The sequence below is a fragment of the Urocitellus parryii genome, chromosome 3, assembly GCF_045843805.1.
Source record: "Urocitellus parryii isolate mUroPar1 chromosome 3, mUroPar1.hap1, whole genome shotgun sequence".
In the NCBI taxonomy this organism is placed as follows: Eukaryota; Metazoa; Chordata; class Mammalia; order Rodentia; family Sciuridae; genus Urocitellus; species Urocitellus parryii.
The window spans coordinates 213,667,199-213,690,700 of NC_135533.1; the positions used below are offsets into that span (position 1 = coordinate 213,667,199).

The following is a 23,502-nucleotide window of genomic DNA, read 5'->3' on the forward strand; positions in this document are numbered from 1 at the left end:
AGGAAAACAGTGAATCTATTGAAGAATACAATTGTCAATGGACACTGCAGCATTGGAATTAGGTGAAACTCTAAAGTGTGTCTAAGACCAAGCTCTAAGGGTCTCCTGTTACTCCCCTTTGTAAATATTTTGTTTGCCATAGGCTTGTGAATATCTCTGCCATTGTTGGTGAGCAACAGAATGATGTATATACTGTGAAGGGGACGTATGGGGCTCATGTGTCCATGACACAGACACAAACAAGAGGTACTCAACCTTGTTGCTGCCTCTGAAGGACGTTCCTGAGTGGGATGAAGGTACAGAAAGCACACCAGTGTGTTGAAACCCCACTGAGTATGGCCAGGACCTGTGCACAGAGCAGGGTCTATCCAATGATTAAAACTCTTTCTTTGTATTTTTTTAACTCCTTGTGCCAAGTATGGTATGGACTCTTTGATATCAGAAGTGAAATAGTTGGTCATTCTAACACATATATGTATCATATAACTACAAAGGGGTATTTTGGAAATGTGAAACCAGTAAATTTATGTCACAAGATATTTTCATAGTATGAAGATTAGCATTTCCATATTATTAATAACTATCCAGGTCATATTTGCCCATTTTTTATACCTTCTCCTATATTAATCATGTAGGGAGCACAAGTTTGCTCATTAATCTGGATTCAGTGACATTGTCTCAACTAGAAATCACCTTGGATGACATTGCTGAGTAACAGAGACACTAATAACCTGCCCCAAGTTTAAGAAAGAACCAGCTGAGACAACAGAAAATAAAATCAAATCATGAATCTCAGTGTGAGATGCTAATCTTTTCACTGTTTTCCATCCATCACAATATTTTAAGCTGAATCCAGAGGTCTTAGCTGCAGGCACCTACCAAATACTTCCAAGTCCCTGAGTAGTCATGAAATCATGACATGCTTTGCTTTCTCCCAAGAAGAGGGCTGATTCCCAGAATTCAGGAGGTGTCCTGCAGAGGGGGACGCAGGGAGCTCTGGGCTGGTTGATTTGTGCTCTCTTAACCTTAGAACTTTGTCTCATTTAAGCCACTTTTCCAGAATTAGTTCAAGTGTTAGTCCTGGGATCTACTGGAAATCCTAAGTGAAGGGTATAGAAAAATAGAGTCCCATTCTGAAGGGACAGAAAAATGAAACAAGGTTGCTTGTGAAAGGGAAAATCTGCCAGTTCTGTCCAGCCAAGATGCTATGTGTCACAAATCCACAGTGCATTTCACACATAGTTTCAGTTATTTGACTTCAACTGCTAGCCCAAGTTACAAAAATATCTGATCCTCCCTACTCTGTCAAATACAATATCCTGGCACTCATAACTTGGTGAAGATTTTGGAGAAGAATTTAAGAATCTCCAAATAGCACACAGTTCAGTGACTGACACTCAGGTATCTCTCATGGAAGGATCATATGTTTGTATGCTGTACTCATCCAGGTCCACCTCCTCCTCATCACCTTCATAAAGGTGATAAGAACACCATGAAGAAGCACATTCCCTCCATGTGGATGATAGTGTATGGTAAGAAGGAGCAGTGTGGGTGGAAAGGAAAACTGTAGTGACATTGCCACCATGCTCACCACCACCATGGATGTCACACACATGCCTCGACTCTCAGTCCCCATGACTGACACTGTGCAGTGCTCTCCCCTCTGGGCAGCCACACTGCATGTTGGTCCTTCCTCCATCCTCACCTCCCTCAGCAGTTACCTATTTACACGGGCTCAGGTGGTCGTGACTAAGGAGAGTGGATTCCACACGGCTGGTACCCAGGGGCCTCCCACCTCATCTTTAGAGCTGACATCTGTGCACACTCAGGTAGGGACTTCCTAAGACACAACCAGGTGAGAAGAAACACAGTGTGGGGCACACTGACTGGAGCCATCGAGCTGAAAGGCTAGAGGCACAGGCTGCCCATTGACTATAGTGTGACCTTGGAGGCTCATTGTATAGTACTCCTGGCTGGCCAATAGGTGAGCATATCACAAACTAAGGATTTCCTAACAGCAATGGTGGAAGAATAAGGGTAGAAAATGAACATCAACTGATGTTTTTCAGTGATTCTTTGCGAAAAAAGTCCATTTTCACTCTTGAATTCTTTATTATTTTTTTCACAAAAGAGAGATAATTTTAATTTTTATTTTTTAGTTTTCTGCGGACACAACATCTTTGTTTGTATGTGGTGCTGAGGATTGAACCCGGGCCGCATGCATGCCACGAGAGCACACTACCGCTTAAGCCACATCCCCAGCCCCATCTTTAATTAGCTTCCCAAGAACATTTTCATTATGTATTTTTACATTATAAATACTTGCCATTATTGTCATCATCAATAGCATAGTTTAATGGCATTAAATATAGACTTTGTTGTGATACAATAACCATCATCCAGATCCAACAGTCTTCATATTACCAATATTAATTCTTATTCCCAATAGAAACACTTCCCAAATTTGCCACCCAACATAGTCTGCACCATTCTACTATGGAACTCCATGGGAAATTAACACAAAAGGGGCATATTGACAGGACCAGGTATTTAGCTTCACTGCATTTTCCCACACACATTGCAACCAGACCCCACAGGGGCAAAGATCAGCTTCCTCAAGGCCCTTTTAATGTCCCTGTTCCTCAGGCTGTAGATGAAGGGGTTCAGCATGGGGGTGACCACAGTGTACATCACTGAAGACACCGCATCCTTTCTGGGAGAATGTGATGCAGCTGAACCAAGGTACACTGCAGAACCTGTTCCTAAAAATAAACAAACACCTGCCAGGTGAGAGCCACAGGTGGAGAAGGCTTTGTACTTCCCTCCTAAAGAGGGGATTCTCAGAAGAGAGGACATAATTTTATAGTAAGAGAAAAGGATTCCTGAGATGGGAAGAAAGCCATAGACAGCAGCAAGAAAATACTTGCCAATGTTATTAGAGTAGGTGTCAGTGCAGGAAAGATTCAGAAGTACAGAAGGATCACAGAAGAAACTGGAAATTTCCACATTCTTGAAGTTGGTAATTTGTAAGATCATCAAATTGTGCAGCTGAGAGTCCAAAAGACTCAGCAAAAATGACACCAAAATTGAGAAGCCACAGAGGCGAGGGTTCATAATGACTGTATAATGCAGGGGGTGACAGATGGCCACAAACCTGTCATAGGCCATCACAGTCAGAAGCATATAATCCATACAAATAAAAATGGCAAAAAGAGACGTCTGTGTCAGACAGCCCACATAGGAGATAAGTTCATTGTGAGTTTGAATGTTTACAATCATGTTTGGGACCGTGGTGGAGATGAAGCCGATATCAGCCAAGGACAGGTTGGAGAGGAAGAAGTACATGGGGGTGTGGAGGTGGGGGTCAGAGCTGATGGCCAGGATGATGAGCAGGTTCCCAAGCACTGTGACCAGGTACATGGACAGGAACAGTCCAAAGAGGATGGGCTGCAGATCTGGATCCTCTGAGAGGCTCAGGAGTTGGAATTCAGAGACACGGGTTACGTTTTGTGCTAGTATACTCCTTGAACACCTTTTGAAAAAAGAAAGTAGGTGTTAAAAAATACATTTACAGGCACCCCTTATTCTGTAAGCATTTGAATTTAAGTATGTACAAGGAAGCTGCTCACACTTTAGGTCCATACTCCTTCAACAACTGTTGTCAGTAGTCAGACACCCAGTCTTTACATACTCTTTCATTCTTTCTCCATTTTTCACCCCTCTTTACATATTCACATTTGCAGCATTTTCATAAGCAAAGTTAGAAATCCAGGAGCAGAGGAGAGAAGAAGTTCATGATCACAATGAAGTATGGCATACTGTTTAAGAAAAATCAGGTAATAAGTAATGACTTTCCTGTAAGATAAACTAGGAAGCAGTTGATATACCTCATTCGGTTTTAAGGCCTTGGAACAAATTCCTTTGACAAGAATTTTGTGACTATGTAACAACTGCTTTTCCTGACAATTAAATCAAGGGGGATGCATCATAACCAGAAAGCAGTATGCTCCATTTTCTGCAAGGGGTCTTATCATTCTTTGATCTTCTCGTTTTCCTCCTTTGTGCATATTTCTCTTTAAAAATTATATAACATGAAATAAGAAACCTTGCCATTGATAAACTTCAGATTTGATAAACATGATTGAGTCAGTGCACATAATCAATAATAGCACTAACCACATATGTGGCACTGGTGTGCAGTGTACCTGTCAAAAATTTTTAAATCCTTGTGTCTAAAATCTCATTTGAGTAGTTTTATTTCACGCAGGTTAATTGTGTCAACCAATACAATATCAGCAAAGCATCTGTTATATAAAATGACACTTAACTGTTTTTCTTTTTCTTGATCCTGTACTTCCTCTAGCCTGCCAAAACTGCTTCATGGTTTTATGATCTCAATCCATCAAGTTTATTGTTTATAATCTAAGAAAAAAGAAAGTCCTTAAACTCAAGTTTTATTTCCAATCTTCTTATTTCTTCATGGATTTTCTGGTCAGTCATTCCTGACACCTTGATTTCAATTCTCTTATTTAGGCTACATGAAGTTCACTTGGGTTCATTTTCATTTTTCACCATGATTGAATTGGATACAGCACAAAACAGAATATAAAAATAAATAATAAAACAACTTCTTCAAAACTTTCTCAACTGTAAATTGGGGTAATATTCCCAACCTTGTATGGTTCTCATCAGGAAATTACTTTAACAAATCATTCAAGCTGCATAACTTGTAATTCCCTCCCACTATTAAGTGTTCTTGTGAATATCTTAGAATATCTATGCACAGTGATGTCAGACCAACACCAACTGTATCTGCATGTCCACATGTGAAGTTCTCCAAGGTCCTTTCTTATACCAGATTTGACATCCATTGTCTAACAACATCCTGACATAGAACATGCTCCATGAGTATTATCTACTCTTGTTGTCTATAATACCCATTACCCATATTAAAATATGTTAATCTGATAATACTTGTGCCAGGACTAACATTGGCAAGAGATCTGAATCATTATATAACAAATTTGAATTTTGGTATCTCTGCCTGATTCCATTCTCCTTCAAACCTGTCTCCCAGACACATTACTGGAGAACCACAGGTGGAGAAGGCTTTGCACTTCCAACCTGAAGAAAGGATCCTCAGAATGGAGGAAATAATTTTATAGTAAGAGAAAAAGATCCCTGAGAGAGGAAACAGGCCATAGATGGCTGCAAGAAAATACTTGGCAATGTTATTAGAGAAGGTGTCAGAACAAGAAAGATTCAGGAGTTGAGAAGGGTCACAGAAGAAACTAGAAATTTCCACATGCTTGAAACTGGTAATTTGTAAGATCATCAAATTGTGCAGCTGAGAATCCAAGAGACAGAGAAAAAAGGACACCAAAACTAAGAAGCCACAGAGGCGAGGGCTCATAATGACCTGATAATGCAGTGGGTGGCAGATGGCCACAAACTGGTCATAGGCCATCACAGTCAGAAGCATATAATCCATATTACCAAGAAGGAGAAAAAGAGACATCTGTGTCAGCCACCTCCATAGGAGATGACTCTGCTGTGAGTTTGGATGTTCACAATCATGTTTGGGACTGTGGTGGAGATGAAACCAATGTCAGTAGGGACAGGTTGGAGAGGAAGAAGTACATGGGGGTGTGGAGGTGGGAGTCAGAGCTGACAGCCAGGATGATGAGCAGGTTCCCAAGCACTGTGACCAGGTACATGGACAGGAACAGTCCAAAGAGGATGGGCTGCAGGTCTGGATCCTCTGAGCATCCCATGAGATAGAATTTAGAGAGACATGTAAGATATTTTGCTTGCATATTTCTTGGGCACCTTTTGAAACAAACAAAGAAGTTTTGAAACAGAAAAACATAAAACAGGTACCACACATTCTATAAACAGTATAATTCAAATATGAATCAGCAAGGTGCTCACACTTTAGGTCCGTGAATCTTCAATAATAATGTTTGGCAGTGAAATACCCAGTCTTCACCCAGTCTCCTTTATCATTACTTCCTCCATCATTTACCCTCTTTCTATACTCACCTTGGAGATACTGAACTGAGCAATATTAGAAATCCAGGAGCAAAGGAGAGAATAAGTTCATGATCACAATGAAATTTAGCTTACTGTTTAAGAAAAAAATCAGATAATGACAGTTCTATAAGGAAAATTAAGAAGAAGTTTGATATACCTCATTTTGTTCTAAGGCTTTTGGACAAAAACCTTTGAGAATATATTGAATACTGTGTAAGGACTGCTTTTAATGGTCACTAAATTAAAGTTAATGCAGCATAACCAGAATGCATTATGTTCCAATTTTCTGCAAGATTTCTCATCATTCTTGATCTTCTCATTTGCTTCTGTTGTGGATTTGTGTTTTCTCCAAAAATAATATAATATGAAATAAGTAGCTTATTTGTTCCCACTGGATAGTTTTCAGCACAGGTCAACAGGTCTTAATACAGGTACATCTTACAAATATTTCCAGTTTCATGAGTAGGAATGAAAACAACACCTGACCTTAGTTTTGCTTTGAGAGTGAGAGGGCTGTTTTCAAGCATGGAGGAGCATGTGGTGAGCTCCAAGGAGGTCCTGGAGGGGGCCCAATGTATGACCTGTGCTGAATGATTGTGAGCCTTCCCTACTGTGACGTCTCCTGTGACTTGTGACTATTCTTCCATGGTGCATGTAGCAGGTGCCCCTATTTTTCTGCCCTTATCCCCAGGAATCCCACAAGGAAGAGTGCCGTGGGCAAGGCTCTCTTTCTGCAATGACAGGGAGTGAAATGGCTGATTGGCTTGCCCATGCGACAGCCTGCCAGGATCCTCCTGTGATGTCCTGTGTCCATGGTCAGACAGACCAACACAAACAGGCTGCTCTCTTATCCCATCTAACATAAGTGAATTGCATAAATACAATGTTTTTTTTTTGTTGTTGTTTACTGTAAAATACACTAAATTGGGTGTGCATAAGCAGAGCAGGATGCTGTACATGGAATGGAAGACAGGACAAGAACAGGCTGCTCAGCCTGGACAGCCTGCACCTCAGTTCATGATCTCTGGCTTCTGTCATCACCTCATCATCCCATCACCACAGTCACAGCACTTTCATAGTGATGAGGAAATGATTTTAAGGATTGTCATATTTTGTGCATTTGTGGTTGTTTCTATGGAAAATGGAACCAGTTGGGGTAAGAATAAATTTTTAAAAAGATATCCAATACCTTCATCTTAAATAAAAACCAAAACTTCATGAATTCATATACAATTCTGTATGTCCTTACATCTGGCTACTCAAACAGTGATGTTTGTCATCAAGGTGAGAAAATATTAGTCCCAGTGATCCTTAGCACAACCCAGAGCCCATGCTGTAATTATTGGGTTACTTGATTCTCGGCTGGGTCATGAAACAGAAGTGACCATCCCAAGACCCACCCATACCTGGTGCCCAACAAAGGCTCAGGCTCTGTCCTCAGCATTCCCATGAATATGCTGTCAGCTGGGTGTCTCCTGATGCAGAACCACAACAGGGAACACAGCCACACAGCGCACTGGACAAGAACAATCTGGTGAAATGCTGCAGGCCCAGGCTGACTGTGGACTAATATAGGACCTTGGAAGCTCAATACACAGAGCTCACAATTAGACTAATTGGTCCATGCAATGCCCATCACTAAGGACTTCCTACTATTAATGAAGGAAGATGAAGAAAAGAAAACAAAGGTCCACTTAAGATTTGGACCCTAGCTATAATTGGGAGGCACCTTGTGTTTTCAGTTTACTTTTTTCTCTTTATTAGTATTTAAAGATACATCCCTTTTAATGTCTAATTCTTATTAGGTAAAAAATATAAATAATAAAAATCACTATATGAACCATATGAAGCATACATTTCAGTGACAGGTATTTGGTCATTAAGTGTTTTTAATTAAAGCATTTAATTTTAATTAAGCATTCAGTCATTAAATTAATAGTGTTAAATTACTTAAGCATTCAGCCATTAAATTAATAATGTTAAATTAACTGCTCAAAGGACTCTGCAGCATTGGAATGATGTGAAACTCTAAAACACGCCTCAGACCAAGCTCTAAGGGTCTGCTGTCACTTCCTCTTGTTCATACTCTGCTTTTCCTAGTCTCATGGATGTGCCCGCCATTGTTCTTGAGTAATTGGAGGTTGTAAATGCTGTTAAGGAGAAGTATGGTGCTCCTATGTTCATGGCATAGACACAGACAAGATCTGCTCAATCATGTGTCTGGCTCTGTGGGACATTCCTGCTGTGGAGGAAGGGACAGAGGACAGCACCAGTGTGCTGAAACCCCACTGAGCAAGGCCAGGACCTGAGCAAAGAGCAAGAGCTTAACACATTTTGCCCTATTTCATCTCCTGTGTCTAAAGTGGTCTATAGGCTCTGAGAAATCAGAAATGAAGGTGAGATGGTCATTTCACCCCAAATATTCAGCCTATACCTACATAAGAGGAGTATGAAAATGTAACATTATAGAAATTGAAAACACTAACTTTAGATCCAAAGATATTTCAGTTGAATAGTATGAACATTTGCCTTTCCATTTTAATAATAACTATCTAATTTTTGCCCATATTTTACACCTTCATCACATATCAACCACACAGAGCACAAAGTTTTCTATTTAATCTGGATTCAATGACATTGGATGCACTGGAAACCACCATGGATCACATTGCTGTTTCAGAGACTCTAGCAAACATCCAGGTGTTGGCAGGGAAAAAATAAAAGATGAGTCCAGCCAACAGAAGCCAAAATTAAATTTTGACTCTCTAGGTTCTGATGAACTAAACTTTTTTGCTGGTTTTTTTTTTTAATATTTATTTTTTTAGTTTTCGGCTGACACAACATCTTTGTATGTGATGTTGAGGGTCGAACCCAGGCCGCACGCATGCCAGGCAGTGCACTATTGAGCCACATCCCCAGAATATTTTAAGCTGAATCCAGGGGACTTAGCTGCAGGCACATTTTTCAAATTCCTGACTAGTAATGCAGTCCAGACCTGCTTTGTCTCCTCTTCAGATGGAGAGGGCTGGCGACCAAATGCAGGAGGATGTGGCAGCTTCAAGGATATCTTGTAGTAGCAGAAACAGGGAGGTCTGTGCTGAATTATTTGTGCCTACTTGACCTTAAATTATTGTCTCATCTCAGCCATTCTTTCAGAAGTGGATCAAGTGACAAACTAACTGCTCTGAATTGGTATCTACCAGAAATCCTAAAGGGAAGTACACATGAAAAGGAAGACCATCTTGCAGAGAAAGGAAAGTACAACCCACTGCTGTTTTTGAAGGGGACAACCTACCAGCACTGGCCTGACAAGATGCCATGTGCCTCAAACCCACACTACATTTCAAATGCGGCTTCAGTTGTTCTATCTGAACACCATCACAATTCATATAAACACCTGTATTCTTTCCTGCTGTCTAAAATAAAATCGTGTGACGCTTATGCTGTGGGAAGACTTTGCACATGAACAATCAACCTACAAATAACACATAGTTTAGCAGTGGCACTCAGTAATCCCCCCAAAAAGATCATCCTCATCCTCATCATCTCCTTCATAAATCTTTTGAATTGCTTAGCACACATTTAAAGGGACACATTCTCTCCTCTTGTGGATGACAGTGTGTGACAGGAACAGTCAGTGTGGGAATAAGACAAGGCTTTCCATGTGCTTTCTGTTGTGTGCACCACAACCAAGCCTATGAACTCACAGAATCATCACTCATCATCTGGCCCTTGTTCTCCCATTTGGTAGACAAACTGCATGCTCCTCCTGACAGTGAAGAAATAATGTTGTAGAATGCCCTTCCTCCACCCTTCACCTCTTACAGCACTTACTGATTCACACTGGGGCTCTGTGGATGTAGAACTAAGGAGGGTAGCTCCAAAGTCCCAAGTCCCTGATGTCCAGTGGCCCTCACGTCAGCCTTCAGGTACCAACACAAGCTCAGCTAAGAGCTTCCTGATGCAGACGTCCACAGCAGGAAGAGCAGGTATGGAGCCCACTGGACTGGAGTCCTCAAGCTGAAGGGCTAGAAGAGGCACAGACTGATTGTTGACTACTGTGTGAACTTGGTGGCTCAATGCCTAGAGCGTCCAATTTACCAAGTAGTTTTGAAGCATATCAGGAAGAAGAGGAGGAGAAAATAGACATCAATAAATGTTCACAGTTTGTATCAACTACTAACAAGTTTCTTCTCTAATATCAATTTCTTTTTAAAGACTTTTTTTCATATTAGTATTATTATGGTAAATTTAAGCTACAAAAAGTTACAATTTCACCTTTCTCAAGTATATAGATGTGCAGCATTAATCACATGTGTATTTTTATGACACTGTCACCGTGATCCATCTCCAAAATTTTTCATTTTTCCAAAGTGATAATTGGTTCCAAATGTGAAAAATTCCCAAACATTCCATCAAAGATTAGCTACAGGCATTGAACAAAGAATGTGAGAAACTAATTAGAAAAAAATTTAAAAAGGAAGAAAAGGCTCTGCTTTTTTTGGCCTCACACATGTATGCTGAAGAGAGTTCACTCCACAGCCAATCAGAGTCCTGGAAGGGTACAGGCTCAGGAGTTTGGCTGTGGTTGCTTGGCAACGACTGTTTCCAAGTGGACCACTACCAAACTCCACTGTGGATGGTGCTGTGGGGAGACTTAGCTCAACTCTAAGGGCTAGGTTGGGATTGCAGAGGCAGTTTTAGGTGAGGGGGAGGGAAGATGCCTCTGAGGCACTGGCCTCTGCCAAGGAGAAGCCTTTTGGCTTGGGAACTCAGGACCAGGGGCCCTCAGGCTCCTCCACCAGCCTGAGGATGACGTGCCTGTGCTTTGGGAGGGGAGGTCTTAATGGATGTAGCTGGCCCAGGTACCAGGTAGGATACAACCTGTGAAGAATGTGCAGAAGGCTGTAAGTGTGGGCAGCAGATGAGAAGAACAGGTAATAGACTGGACCCTAGCAGCATGAAGCCTGAGGCGCCGGAAGGAGGACATGTGTGAGAAGTAAGCAAAGTCCAGGTTAAGCAGCAGGGGGAAGACCAGGGAGGAGTGATCTCCCTCACTAAGACACCTGGTGGCACTGCCCCTAAACCACCTCAGCCCTGGGACCTGCAAACTTGGAGGGCCCTGATGCCTAGTCCACCTTGATGAGTAGCCAAATAAAAACTGGGTTCCCATTCACTAAAAATAAAAAATAAAAATAAAAAGAATGTGAAAAACTAAAAACTAAAGCTCTGAGTATTACTATAAGTGAAGATTAAAGGACTGAATGTTTGGCTTTGCTGAATTTTCTAACAAGCAGTGCAGCTGGATTCTTCATGTGCTATACGAGACATTTCTGCTGTTTCTGCCACCTCCTCAGGACACTTTTAATGTCACTGTTTCTCAGGCCATAGATGAAGGGGTTGAGCATGGGGGTGACCACAGTGTACATCACAGAGGCCACTGCACCCTTCCTGGGAGAATGTGATGCAGCTGAACCAAGGTACCCTCCAAAGCCTGTTCCTATAAATAAGCCAACAACTGCCAGGTGAGACCCACAGGTGGAGAAGGCTTTGTACCTCCCCCCTGAGGATGGGATCCTCAGAATGGTGGAAACAATTTTATAGTAAGAGAAAAGGATCCCTGAGATGGGGAAAAGGCCATACACTGCTCCAAGAAAATACTTGACCAAGTTATTATAGAAGGTGTTGGAACAGGAGAGATTGAGAAGCTGAGAAGGGTCACAGAAGAAACTAGCGATTTCCATGTCCTTGAAGTTGGTGATTTGTAACATCATTAAAATGTGCAGTTGGCATTCCAAAAGGCTGAACAGAAATGACAAAAAAGTTAAGAAGCCACAGAGGCGAGGGTTCATCATGACCAGATAATGCAGGGGATGACAAATGGCCACAAAACGATCATAGGCCATCACAGTCAGGAGCATATAATCCATACATGCAAAAATGGTAAAAAGAGACATCTGTGTCAGGCAGCCCACATAGGAGATGGCTCTGCTGTGAGTCTGGATGTCCACAATCATCTTCGGGACTGTGGTGGAGATGAAGCAGATGTCAGCCAAGGACAGGTTGGAGAGGAAGAAGTACATGGGGGTGTGGAGGTGGGGGTCAGAGCTGATGGCCAGGATGATGAGCAGGTTCCCAAGCACTGTGACCAGGTACATGGACAGGAACAGTCCAAAGAGGATGGGCTGCAGGTCTGGATCTTCTGAGAGGCTCAGGAGTTGAAATTCAGAGACATCTGTTAGATTTTGTCCATCTATATAACTGAGACATCTTTTGATAAAAAGAGTAAGGGAAAAGAAACATATCAGCAAGCACCCCTCACACTGTGTACATTTGAATTCAAGTATTAACAAGGGTTGTTCTCACACTGGAGATCCACATGCCTTCAATGTAATTCTCAAAAGTGTACACCCTGTCTTGCATTCTCTTTACTCTCTGTCATTCACCCCTCTTTCCACATCCTATTTGCAGACATTGAACTGAGAAATATTAGAAGCCCAGGAGCAGAGGACAGAAGAAGTTCAGGATCACAATAAAATATAGCCTACTGTTTGAAGGAAATTTTAGGAAATAGTGCTAACCTTCCTATTAAGCAAAAAATAATATTCAAAGTTAATTAAGCACCAGTCCATTTTAACTTATTTTTTGCTAACAAGTTGAGACAAATTTCTTTGACTTATTCCACTTAAGACACCACTGACAGTAGGTGTGTCAGATATCTTCAAAGGGTTTCATCATTTGTTGATTTCCTCATTTCCTTCCTCTGGGTTTTAAGCTTGCTGTTCAAAACATTTATAATATGAAACAAATATTACAGTCTTTAGAGAACTTCAGATTTCAATCGATACGATTGAGTTAAATGCACATAATCAACAGTAACACAGCCAATGTGATAGAAGTAGATGATATTGAAATCATAAATGAAGAGAAACATTTTGAATAGTTTAATTTTATAAAACCTTATTTGTATCAACCCATACAATATCAGGAAATTATCTGCTGTACAAATAAGTCTTTTGTTCTTTTTTTCCCCATCTGACCTGTTAAAACTGCTTCATGGTTTGTAATCTCAACCCATCAAGTTTGCAGTTGAAGATTTCAGCACCATTGAAAGCCCCAGACTCAGATCTCTTTTCTAACCACCCTATAGCCACATCAAGAATGTCTGACCAGGGCTGGGGATGTGGCTCAAGTGGTAGCGTGCTCGCCTGCCATGCGTGTGGCCCGGGTTCGATCCTCAGCACCACATACCAACAAAGATGTTGTGTCCGCCAAGAACTAAAAAATAAATATTAAAAAAAATTCTCTCTCCTCTCTCACTCTCTCTAAAATAAAAAAAAAATGTCTGACCACTCCTGAGACATGCACTGCAGTTCTCTTCCCAAAGCCACATAAGGGTAACTTTAGTTTGTTATTTGCCAGTTCCCACTGTGACTGAATTGGAAAACAGTGCAAAAATTAAAAAAATAGGAAATAAAGCAAAAACTTCTGGATAATTTCCAAATTGTAAATATGGAGAAATAATCATGAGCCTTGTATGGTCAATATATGAAATTATGTTTTAAATCTTTTCAATTGCATACTAATACTTATGTCTCATTATTATATACACCTGTGGGTACTTTAGGATGTACTTTAAGACATGAGACCCACACCAATTTAATCAGCATATTTGCATGTGAAGTCCTTTCTTACAACAGAAAAGGAAACCACAGTCTAAGAATATCCTGGCATTTAGAACATGCTCTAAACTATTAGCTATCATTATAGTTAATAATACCCATGATATATATTAAAACATACAATTTGATGACACCTGACTCAGGAATAACATTAGAACAGGATTTGAACAATTACCTAAGAAATTGGTATCTCTGCATGATTCCATTTTCCTGAAAACCTGTCTCCCAAACACACCTACTGTCAGGAAGTGGGGTAATTTCCTGTTGTTATTTCTATGTCAACATTATCTACCCAGACAGCTTTCTTATTAAATATTGCCTTAAAAGTAATTAGAGCTCATCTAACTAGTGGGCAACACAATACTAATTGCCTGTAAATGTACTGCTTTACACTCACTTGTGGTGTGAAGTCTCCCTGTGAAGCACATTTCTCTACATTAAAGGCTTTATCAGATGCAAAGTATTGGAGAAAGGACCTCCTTAAATTAGAAAATTAATATGGCAATCATTCCAAAGCCCTTCTGCCTCCTCCAAGGCACAAATAAGAATGTCTGGATAACATGTTGGCAGGGGATAGTTGTTTGATTTCCAATGAAAAAGGCATGTCCAAATTTACTATAAATGACCTGCATTTCAGTCCCTACAAGAACAGTCAAAATCGTCCACATCTTCTAAATTCCTTATATGTATCTGGAAAATGAAGCTCCACGCCCAAGTAGTAATGTGCTGTCCTTGAAGACTCCTGAGAAAATTTCCTCTTCTGTAGGGAATGCTATTTCCTATAGCTGCAGCAGCAGAGCTGGTGCCCTGGGCTGGAGTCAGGAAGGTAGCATTTCAGACCCACACCCCACCTGCCAGTGTGTGCACAGTGTGTGAATCTCTCCTCCTCTCCCTGCTCACTCTTAAGGGAAACAGAAAACATCACCATCTCCACAACATGTGAAGCATCAAAGGGAAATGTGGAACTCAACAAATCTTTGGTCACTATGATTTCAATAAACATATTCCATGATTAGGTAACTATTTGCATTATGGAGGAAAGCCATGGTCAAGGGCAGTGGAGGCTGGAATGAAGTGGAACTCTGACCTGGGCCTCATGGAAGGCAGAGGTGTTAAGTGCCCTTCAGCTTCTGCCTCCTTGCCTTTCTTCAAAACCATGCAAATCTCTGCTATGATTTCTAAAACTCTGTCTACTGGGCATGATATTAAATAAAAATTAAGGGTTCCTATGTCCAAAACATGGACACAGAAGGACACTGTTTTAGCGTGTCTCTGTTCCCATGGACACTGCTGGAAGGAAGGAAAGTTCAGCCAGGAGGCCACAGTGTGTTCATCCATATTGATTCTGACCAATTTAGGAAAGGAAAGGTGGGTGGTTTCAATGCTCAACAGACTTTCTCTAGGTGACCCCCTGTGCCAAGCAGGGCATGGGCCCCAGAGGGTCAGAAATAGAAAAAGTGAGACATTCTTCCGAATACACAGCACATCTGTAAGGCCAAAAATAAAACATGCCATCTAGAAATAGGAAAATTGTCACTACTGGCCACTGAACAAACTAGTTGAGCACCATTAAGCTTAACCTAGGCATGACTAACAATAACAATAATATCCAGGTTTTATTTTGACCAGATTTTATTCACATATCCCATATTCTGTCATCTCTCAGTGCAGTTGCATCAACTGGAAATCAACTCAGATGAATGGCTGAATCTAGACACCAGTGAAACTAGTGACTGCTTCACAGACATAGTGAATGGAACTGAGAGATTGCAAAACAGATCCACAAAATATTTTTATTCTTTCCCAGCCGACAGTTTTCAGGATAAATCCCCAGATCTTAACCACTGGTAAATCTCAGGCACATTTAAAAAATCTTCCCACTTTTATGAGTAAGAATGAAATTAAATCTGACCTAAGCTTTGCTGTGAGATGCTGTTTTCAATCACTGAGGAGCATGTGGTGAGCCCCAGGAAGGTTCTGGAAGGGCCCAAGAGCTTGATCTATGCTGAATGATCATGAGCCTCCCCTACTGACCTCTCCTGTGACCTGTGGCTGTTCTCACATGGTGCATGCAACAGGCTCCCACACTGCCCTGCCCTGGGATCCCCAGGAATCTCACAAGGAAGAGCCCATGGGCAAGGCTCTCTTTCTGAAGGACAGGGAAGAGGAATGGCTGTTTGGCCTGCTGATGGGACAGCCTGCCAGGGTTCTCCTGTGATGCCCTGTGGCCATGGTCAGGCAGCCCAGTGCGAACAGGCTGCACTCTTTCCCACCTAACAAAGGAGTACAAGTTACATTTTTCTACAAAATAATATGTGGACACATATAACTAAAGTGAGATGGTGCACATGAAATGACATAGAACACGTTGCTCACCCCTGAGCCTGGGAAGCCCTGCACCCCAGTTCATGGTGCTCTGGCCTCTGTCCTCCTCTTCACCATCCTTTTCACCACTACCACAGTCCTTTCATAGAGCTTTGGAAACACGTTTGAAGGACCCATTGCACTGTGGTATGTCAGATTTTTGTAGTAAATAGAACCAGTGTGTAAACTGTGTGATTGTGGCATGCTTGGTGTCTAGGAAGTTTCTGTGCAAAGGTACAGAATGCCTGGCTGCTGGGAAACTTCCATGTGAAAGACTTGGGATGCCTGGCTGCTGTAGCAATGTTGTTCACGAGGAAGCTCTGTGTTCAGAGTTTTATCAGTTTCAACCTTGATCTTAGGCACATTAGCTCCTGGGAATAAAGGAACTTGCTTGCTAGGTAACAATAACGTTTCACCAAGCAGTGGTGCTCCTATCTGCCCTCTTAAGAGTAACTTTAGACAAGGGACTTTCTTGAGAGCTGCACAGAGCTCCTGACATTGCATATTGAAATGTAACTGCAGAATAAGCAACATTACTGATACTCTAAACAATACATAGTTATGGCACTAATGACCTAATGTAACCTATTGATGTAAATAAATGTGGCCGCTTGGACAAGGGGCCACTTCTTTTCCTGCCTGTACATCTTGTCTCTGTGTCTCCGTTATTATTATTCCTTATACCAGTGTGAGTGGAAAGCACATTATAAATAAGGTATATGATATCCCAGCAAAAATAAAAACAAAAATTCACAAACATCATACATGAAACTTATCATCTTGAGATCTTCCCATCTGGATACTCAAATTGGGGATTTGTACTTGTGATATAAAAACAATACTTTGGATCTTTTTTCCAGGATCCCAAGACTCCATTGGCACTTACAAGGTTATGCTGCTTCTCTGCTGGTTCATGACAAAGAAGTGCACATCCCAAGACCCACCCATACCTGGTGCCCATTGAAGGCTCAGACTCTGTGCCCAGCATTCCCATGAATATGCTGGGAGCTTTCTGATATGGAACCACAGCAGGAGACACAGGCATGCAACTCACTGGCAAGAACCATCCACTGAAGGGCTGCAGGCACAGACTGATTGTGGTCTAATATATGACCTTGGAAGCTCAATGCACAGAGCTCACAATTAGACTAATTGGTCCATGCAGTACCCATCTCTAAGGACTTCCCAACGTTAATTCAGGAAGAAAAAGAAAAGAAAATGAAGGTCCACTTAAGATTTGGACACTAGCTGTAATTAGGAGGAACCTTATGTTCTCAATCTACTTCTTTCAGTTCTATGGTTTTTTTAGAGCTTCATAAGCTTTTAGGTCCATTTTTATTAGGGTGAAATATAAAGAACAAAAATTATTATGTGAGCTATAACATTTATATGCTTCAGTGACCTTTATTTGGTCATTAAGCTTTTTTATTAATTAAGAATTCATTAATTAACGAAACAGTGGGAGTACTGCTCAGAATGATTGTCAAAGCACCATTGCAGCACTGAAATGGTGTGGAACTCTGAAACATGTCTCAGACCAAGCTCCAAGGGTCTCCGGCCACTTCCCTTCATTCCTGCTTTCTTCTCCTAGGCTCATATCCACTGTCATTGTTCTTGGTAATTAAAGGTTGTAGATGCTGTTAAGAGAAGTATGGGACTCAGGTATCCTTGACACAGACACAAACATGAAATGTTCAATCTTGTCTCTGGCTCTGTGGGATGTTCCTAAGTAGGGGGAAGGTACTGACAGGAGAGCACCAGAGTGTTGGAACCTCACTGAGCAAGAAAAGAGCAGGATCTGCACACAGAGCAAGTGTCTATTCAATATTTATCATCCTTTTACTCGTTTTTATCACCTGTGTGCCTAACATGGTAGAGTTTCTGAGTAATCACAAATGAAAGGTGATGGTCATTTAACCCCAAATATGCAGCATATACCTACATAAGAGAAGTATCAAAATGAAACATATGGAAATTTTAAAACTGTAATTTCAGCTCAAAAAGGTATTTCAGTTATTAGGAAAGACGGCACAATGAATGGAACATAACTTTTCTATGTTCATATGTGAATATACCACCAGTGAAACTCAACTTCATACACAACCACAAGAACAGGATCCTAACTAGAATAACTTATACTCCATTTATATATAATGTCAAAATACAACTCTGCTGTCATGAATCTCTAAAAAGAACAGATAAAAAATTCACTTATAAAAAGATATTTCAGTTGAATAGTATGAAGATTAGCCTTTCCATTATTAATAACTATCTAACATTTTCCCACATTTTACACCTTTATCACATATCAGTTGCACAGGGAACAAACATTTTCTGCTTAATCTGGATTCACTGACATTGTATAAATTAATTATCACCTTGAATGACATTGCTGTTACAGAGACACAAGAAGTCTGCCTGAGTTACAGGGGAAAATGAATACAGCCAACAACAGTAAAAATTAAATTGTGAATCTCTGGCTCTGATGCATTAATATTTTTCACTGTTTTCCAACCATCAGAATATTTTAAGCTGAATCCAGGGGTCTTGTCTGCAGGCACATCCCTGATACATTTTCAACCTTCCCAGATTCCTGAGTAGTAATGAAACCCAGACCTGCTTTCTCTCCTCTTCAGATGGAGAGGGCTAATTACCAGAATGGAGGAGGATTTGGCAGCTGCAGAGGAATCCTGCAGAGGAGGACACAGGGAGGTCTGTGCTGGATTACTTGTGCTCACTGGATGGTAGATCTTAATCTTGTTTCAGCCATATTGGTGAAACTGATGCCACTGACTACTCTGTCCTGGGATCTACCAGAAATCTCAAACATAGAAGAAGAAGGGTCCCATCCTGGAAGAAAACAGACATGAAACACAAGGGTGCTTATGAAGGGGTCAGCCTGCAGCACTGGCCATGTGCCTCAAATCCACAGTGCATTTCACACATGGCTTCAGCTAAGAAGAAGTACATGGGGGTGCAGAGGTGGGACTCAGACATGACAGCCAGGATGATGAACAGGATCCTAAGCACTGTGACCAGGTACATGCACAGGAACAGTCCAAAGAAGAGGGGCTGCAGGTCTGGGTCCTCTGGGAGGCTCATAAGTTGAAATCAGAGACAAGTGTTAGATTTTGTGATTCTATACTGCTTGGACAATTTTGACAAGGAAAGAGGGTGTTTAAAAAGAAAACAGGCACCCCTCATCCTGGAAACATTTGAATTCCAGTATGCACAAGCAAGGTGCTCATGCTTTAGGTCCATCCACTCTCAACAATAATTCTCAATAGTGAAAAACCCAGTCTCTACATACTCTTTGAATTTACTTTCTCCATCATTCACCCCTCTTTCCATACTGACTTTAAAGACATTGAACTGAGCAGTGTTAGAAATCCAGGAGCAGAGAAGAGAGAAGGAAGTTGATGATCACTATTAAATATAGCTTACTCTTTTGGAAAAAGTAAGGAATATGTAATGACCTTCCTTTCAGGGAAATTAAGAAGCAGTTTGATAACCTTATATTCTTTTAAGGCTTTTGGACAAAGTCTTTTGATACGATATGTAACTCTGTGTGAGGACTGCTTTCCAGTCCTCACAACTAAATCAAGGGTGGTGGATCATAACCAGAAAGCAGCATGTGCCCCTTTTCTGCAAGGAGTCTCATCATTCTTGGATCTTCTCATTTGCTTCCTGTGTGGATTTGTGGGGTTTTCTTTAAAAAATATGGAGTATAAGGACTGGGGATATAGCCCAGTTGGTAGAGTGTTTGCTTCACATACACTAGGCCATGGGTTCAATCTCCAGCACCACACACACAAAAAAATCACTTGCAAATGTTTTCAGGCTGGGGTTGTGGCTCAGCAGTAGAGTGCTTGCCTAGCATGTGTAAGGCCCTGGGTTCAATCCTCCGTACCACATAAAAATAAATAAATAAAATAAAGGTATAAAAATTAAAAAAAATATGGAGTATAAAATAAGTATCCTTGTCTTTGGTTAACTTCAAATATTGTTAAATATGAATGAGTCAGCACAATATCAATTGTAGAACTGACCATAAATATCACATTAGTGTGCAACGTACCCAGCAGTGATTTTAAAATCATAAATTGTAAGATGTTTCAGTCATGCTCACCACCGTAAATGTCACACACATGCCTAGACTCTCAGTTCCCATGACTGACACTGTGCAGTGCTCTCCCCTCTGGGCAGCCATGCTGCATGTTGGTCCTTCCTCCATCCTCACCTCCCTCAGCAGTTACCTATTTACACGGGTTCAGGTGGTCGTGACTAAGGAGAGTGGATTCCACATGGCTGGTAACCAGGGACCTCCCACCTCATCTTTAGGGCTGACATCTGTGCACACTCAGGTAGGGACTTCCTAATAGACACAACCAGGGTGAGAAGAAACACAGGATGGGGCCCACTGACCTGGAGCCATCAAGCAGAAAGGCTGGAGGCACAGGTGTGACCTTGGAGGCTCAAAGCATAGAACAGACTGGCAAAATGGGTGAGCCTCTCACAAACTCTAAGATTGTCCTAACAAGGATGGTGGGATAAGAAGTTTGGAAAATGAGCACCAAATAATGCTTTTCAGTAATTTTTAGTATAAAAGAAGCTTTAAAGAAGAGTGAAATTATGGCATTTGCCAGTAAATGGATGGAGTTGGAGAATATCATGTTACGTAAAATAAGCTAATCTCACAAAACCAAAGGCTGAATGTTTTCTCTAATATGTGGATGCTAATTCACAATAAGGTGAGGGGGTGGGGGGCACTAGGGAAGAATAGTGTTACCTTAGATTAGGTAGAGGGAAGTGATGGGAGGGAAGGAGAGAGGATGTGGGGATAGGAAAGATAGTAGGATGAAACAGACATTATTACTATATGTATGTATGTGCCTGCATGACCAATGTGATTCTGTAACATATACACTCAGAAAAATGAGAAATTATATCCCATCTATGTATGATCTATCAAAGTGCATAAATGCATTCTACTATCATGTGTAATTAATTACGACAAATTAAAAAAATAATTTAAAAAAGAAGTTTTTCAGTAATTAAAACAAATTTTAAAAAAGATTATTTATTTTATTGATTTCCTCTATTTATTCTTAGAAAATACTACCTTCTTAAAGCCACATTCATTATGATCAATTTAAATTAAAAAAAAAAAGAAAAAAACTTGCCATTATTACCATTCTCAAATGCAAAGCTCAGTGGCATTAAATATAGGTATAGTTGCCAAAACATCACTATCGTCTATCTCCACCATTCCTTATCTTACAAAAGTGGAACTTTCTTTCCAATGTAAAAATGTTCCAAACATCCCTTGCCAACAGGAGTTCCAACCATTCTACTGTAAAATTTGGTGAGAAATTAGCATAAGGCACATCTGAACAGGACCAGGTATGTAACTTTACTGCATTTTCCAACACACATTGCAACCAGTACCACGGAAGCTGGGATTAGATTGCCCTGCTGTGAAGCTTCCAAAGGGCACCTTTGATATCCTTGTTCCTCAGGCTGTAGATAAAGGGGTTCAGCATGGGGGTGACCACAGTGTACATTACTGAGGACACCACATTCTCTCTGGGAGAATGTGATACAGCCGATCCAAAGTACACTGCGGTACCTGTTCCTAAAAATAGGCAAAAAACTGCCAGGTGAGAGCCACAGGTGGAGAAGGCTTTGTACTTCCCACCTGAGGATGAGATCTTCAGAATGGAGGAAATTATTTTATAGTAAGAGAAAAGGATCCCTGAGATGGGGAAAAAGCTATATAGGGCAAAAACAACATACTTGCCAGTATTAATAGAGTAGGTGTCAGAACAGGAAAGACTCAGAAGTTGAGAAGGGTCACAGAAGAAACTAGAAATTTCCACATCCTTGAAGCTAGTAATTTGTAAGATCATCAAATTGTGCAGCAGAGAGTCCAAGAGACTCAGCAAAAATGATACCAAAATTGAGAAGCCACAGAGGCGAGGGTTCATAATGACTGTATAATGCAGGGGGTGACAGATGGCCACAAACCTGTCATAGGCCATCACAGTCAGAAGCATATAATCCATACAAATAAAAATGGCATAAAAGGACATCTGTGTCAGACAGCCCACGTAGGAGATGACATCATTGTGAGTTTGAATGTTTACAATCATGTTTGGGACTGTGGTGGAGATGAAGCCGATGTCAGCCAAGGACAGGTTGGAGAGGAAGAAGTACATGGGGGTGTGGAGGTGGGGGTCAGAGCTGACAGCCAGGATGATGAGCAGGTTCCCAAGCACTGTGACCAGGTACATGGACAGGAACAGTCCGAAGAGGACGGGCTGCAGATCTGGGTCCTCTGAGAGGCTCATGAGATGGAATTCAGAGACACGGGTTAGATTTTGTTCTTGTAGGTAGGTTGGACACCTTTTGAAAAAAAAGCAAAAAAGGTGTTAAAAAGAAATATGAAAAACAGGCTCTCCTCATTCTGGAAATATTTGAATTAAAGTATGCACAAGGAAGGAGCTCACACTTTAGGTCCATACACCTTCAACTGTCAGTAGTGAAGCACCCAGTCTCTACATTTTCTTTCATTATCACCTTCTCCATCATTCACCCCTCTTCCTATACTCACCTAAGAAGCATTGAGCTGAGCAGTGTTAAAAGTCCAGGAGCAGAGAAGAAGCCCATGATCAACCCATATAATGTAAGCCAAATATCTGTTATATAAATGACCCTACCCTTTTTTTTCTTTTTCTTGATTCTGTACTCTATCTGGCCTGCCAAACGTGCTTCATAGTTTTTTTTTATCTCAAACCATCAAGTACATTGTTTATCATCTAGCACCAAGGAAAGCCCCCAAACTCAAGTTTTATTTCCATTCTCAGTCCTTCTTCATGGGTTCTCTGGTCAGCCATTCTTGACACATTGATTTCAATTCTCCTGTTTAGGCTATGTGAAGTACACTTGGGTTCATTATTTATCATTTCTCTATGTGAAATATTTGGATACAGTACAAAACAGAGTATAACAAGTAAAAATGTAACAACTTCTTGGAAACATCCTCATTTGTAAATTGGAGGTAGTAATTACCTACCTTGTATGATTGTCATGAGGAAATTAAAAAAAAAACTTTCAAGTGGCATAACTCGTAGTTCTCTCCCATTATTAAGTCTACCTGTCTATATTTTAGAATATCCATACACAGTGATGTCAGACTAATACCAATTATATCAGCATATCCACATGTGAAGTTCTCAGTGGTTCTTTCTTACACCAGATCTGAAATCCCATATCTAACAATATCCTGCCATATAGAACACTCTTCATGAATATTACCTACTCTTATTGTCCATAATTCCCATCACCTATATTGAAACATATAAATCTGATAATAATTGTGCCAGGACTAACATTGGATAGACATCTGAAACATTACCTAAGA

General features: G+C 40.8%; 3 protein-coding genes across 3 annotated transcripts; all 3 read right to left on the minus strand.

Moving 5' to 3' along the window:
• Positions 1-2,556: 2,556 nt before the first annotated feature.
• On the minus strand, positions 2,557-8,154 carry LOC144253922 (olfactory receptor 7E178-like). Its single transcript, XM_077796572.1, has 2 exons — positions 8,120-8,154; positions 2,557-3,532 (listed from the first exon to the last, which is right to left on the minus strand). The coding sequence occupies exons 1-2, from the start codon at positions 8,152-8,154 to the stop codon at positions 2,557-2,559; spliced, it is 1,011 nt and encodes a 336-aa protein (XP_077652698.1).
• A 3,197-nt stretch (positions 8,155-11,351) lies between these two features.
• Positions 11,352-19,181, minus strand: LOC144253923 (olfactory receptor 7E24-like). Its single transcript, XM_077796573.1, has 4 exons — positions 18,992-19,181; positions 18,818-18,929; positions 15,835-15,988; positions 11,352-12,356 (listed from the first exon to the last, which is right to left on the minus strand). Exons 1-4 carry the CDS (start codon positions 19,179-19,181, stop codon positions 11,352-11,354), a joined length of 1,461 nt encoding a protein of 486 aa, XP_077652699.1.
• Positions 19,182-21,541: 2,360 nt separating this feature from the next.
• On the minus strand, positions 21,542-22,501 carry LOC144253575 (olfactory receptor 7E24-like). Its single transcript, XM_077795803.1, has one exon. The coding sequence runs from the start codon at positions 22,427-22,429 to the stop codon at positions 21,542-21,544; it is 888 nt and encodes a 295-aa protein (XP_077651929.1). The 5' UTR covers positions 22,430-22,501.
• Between the last annotated feature and the right edge of the window lie 1,001 nt (positions 22,502-23,502).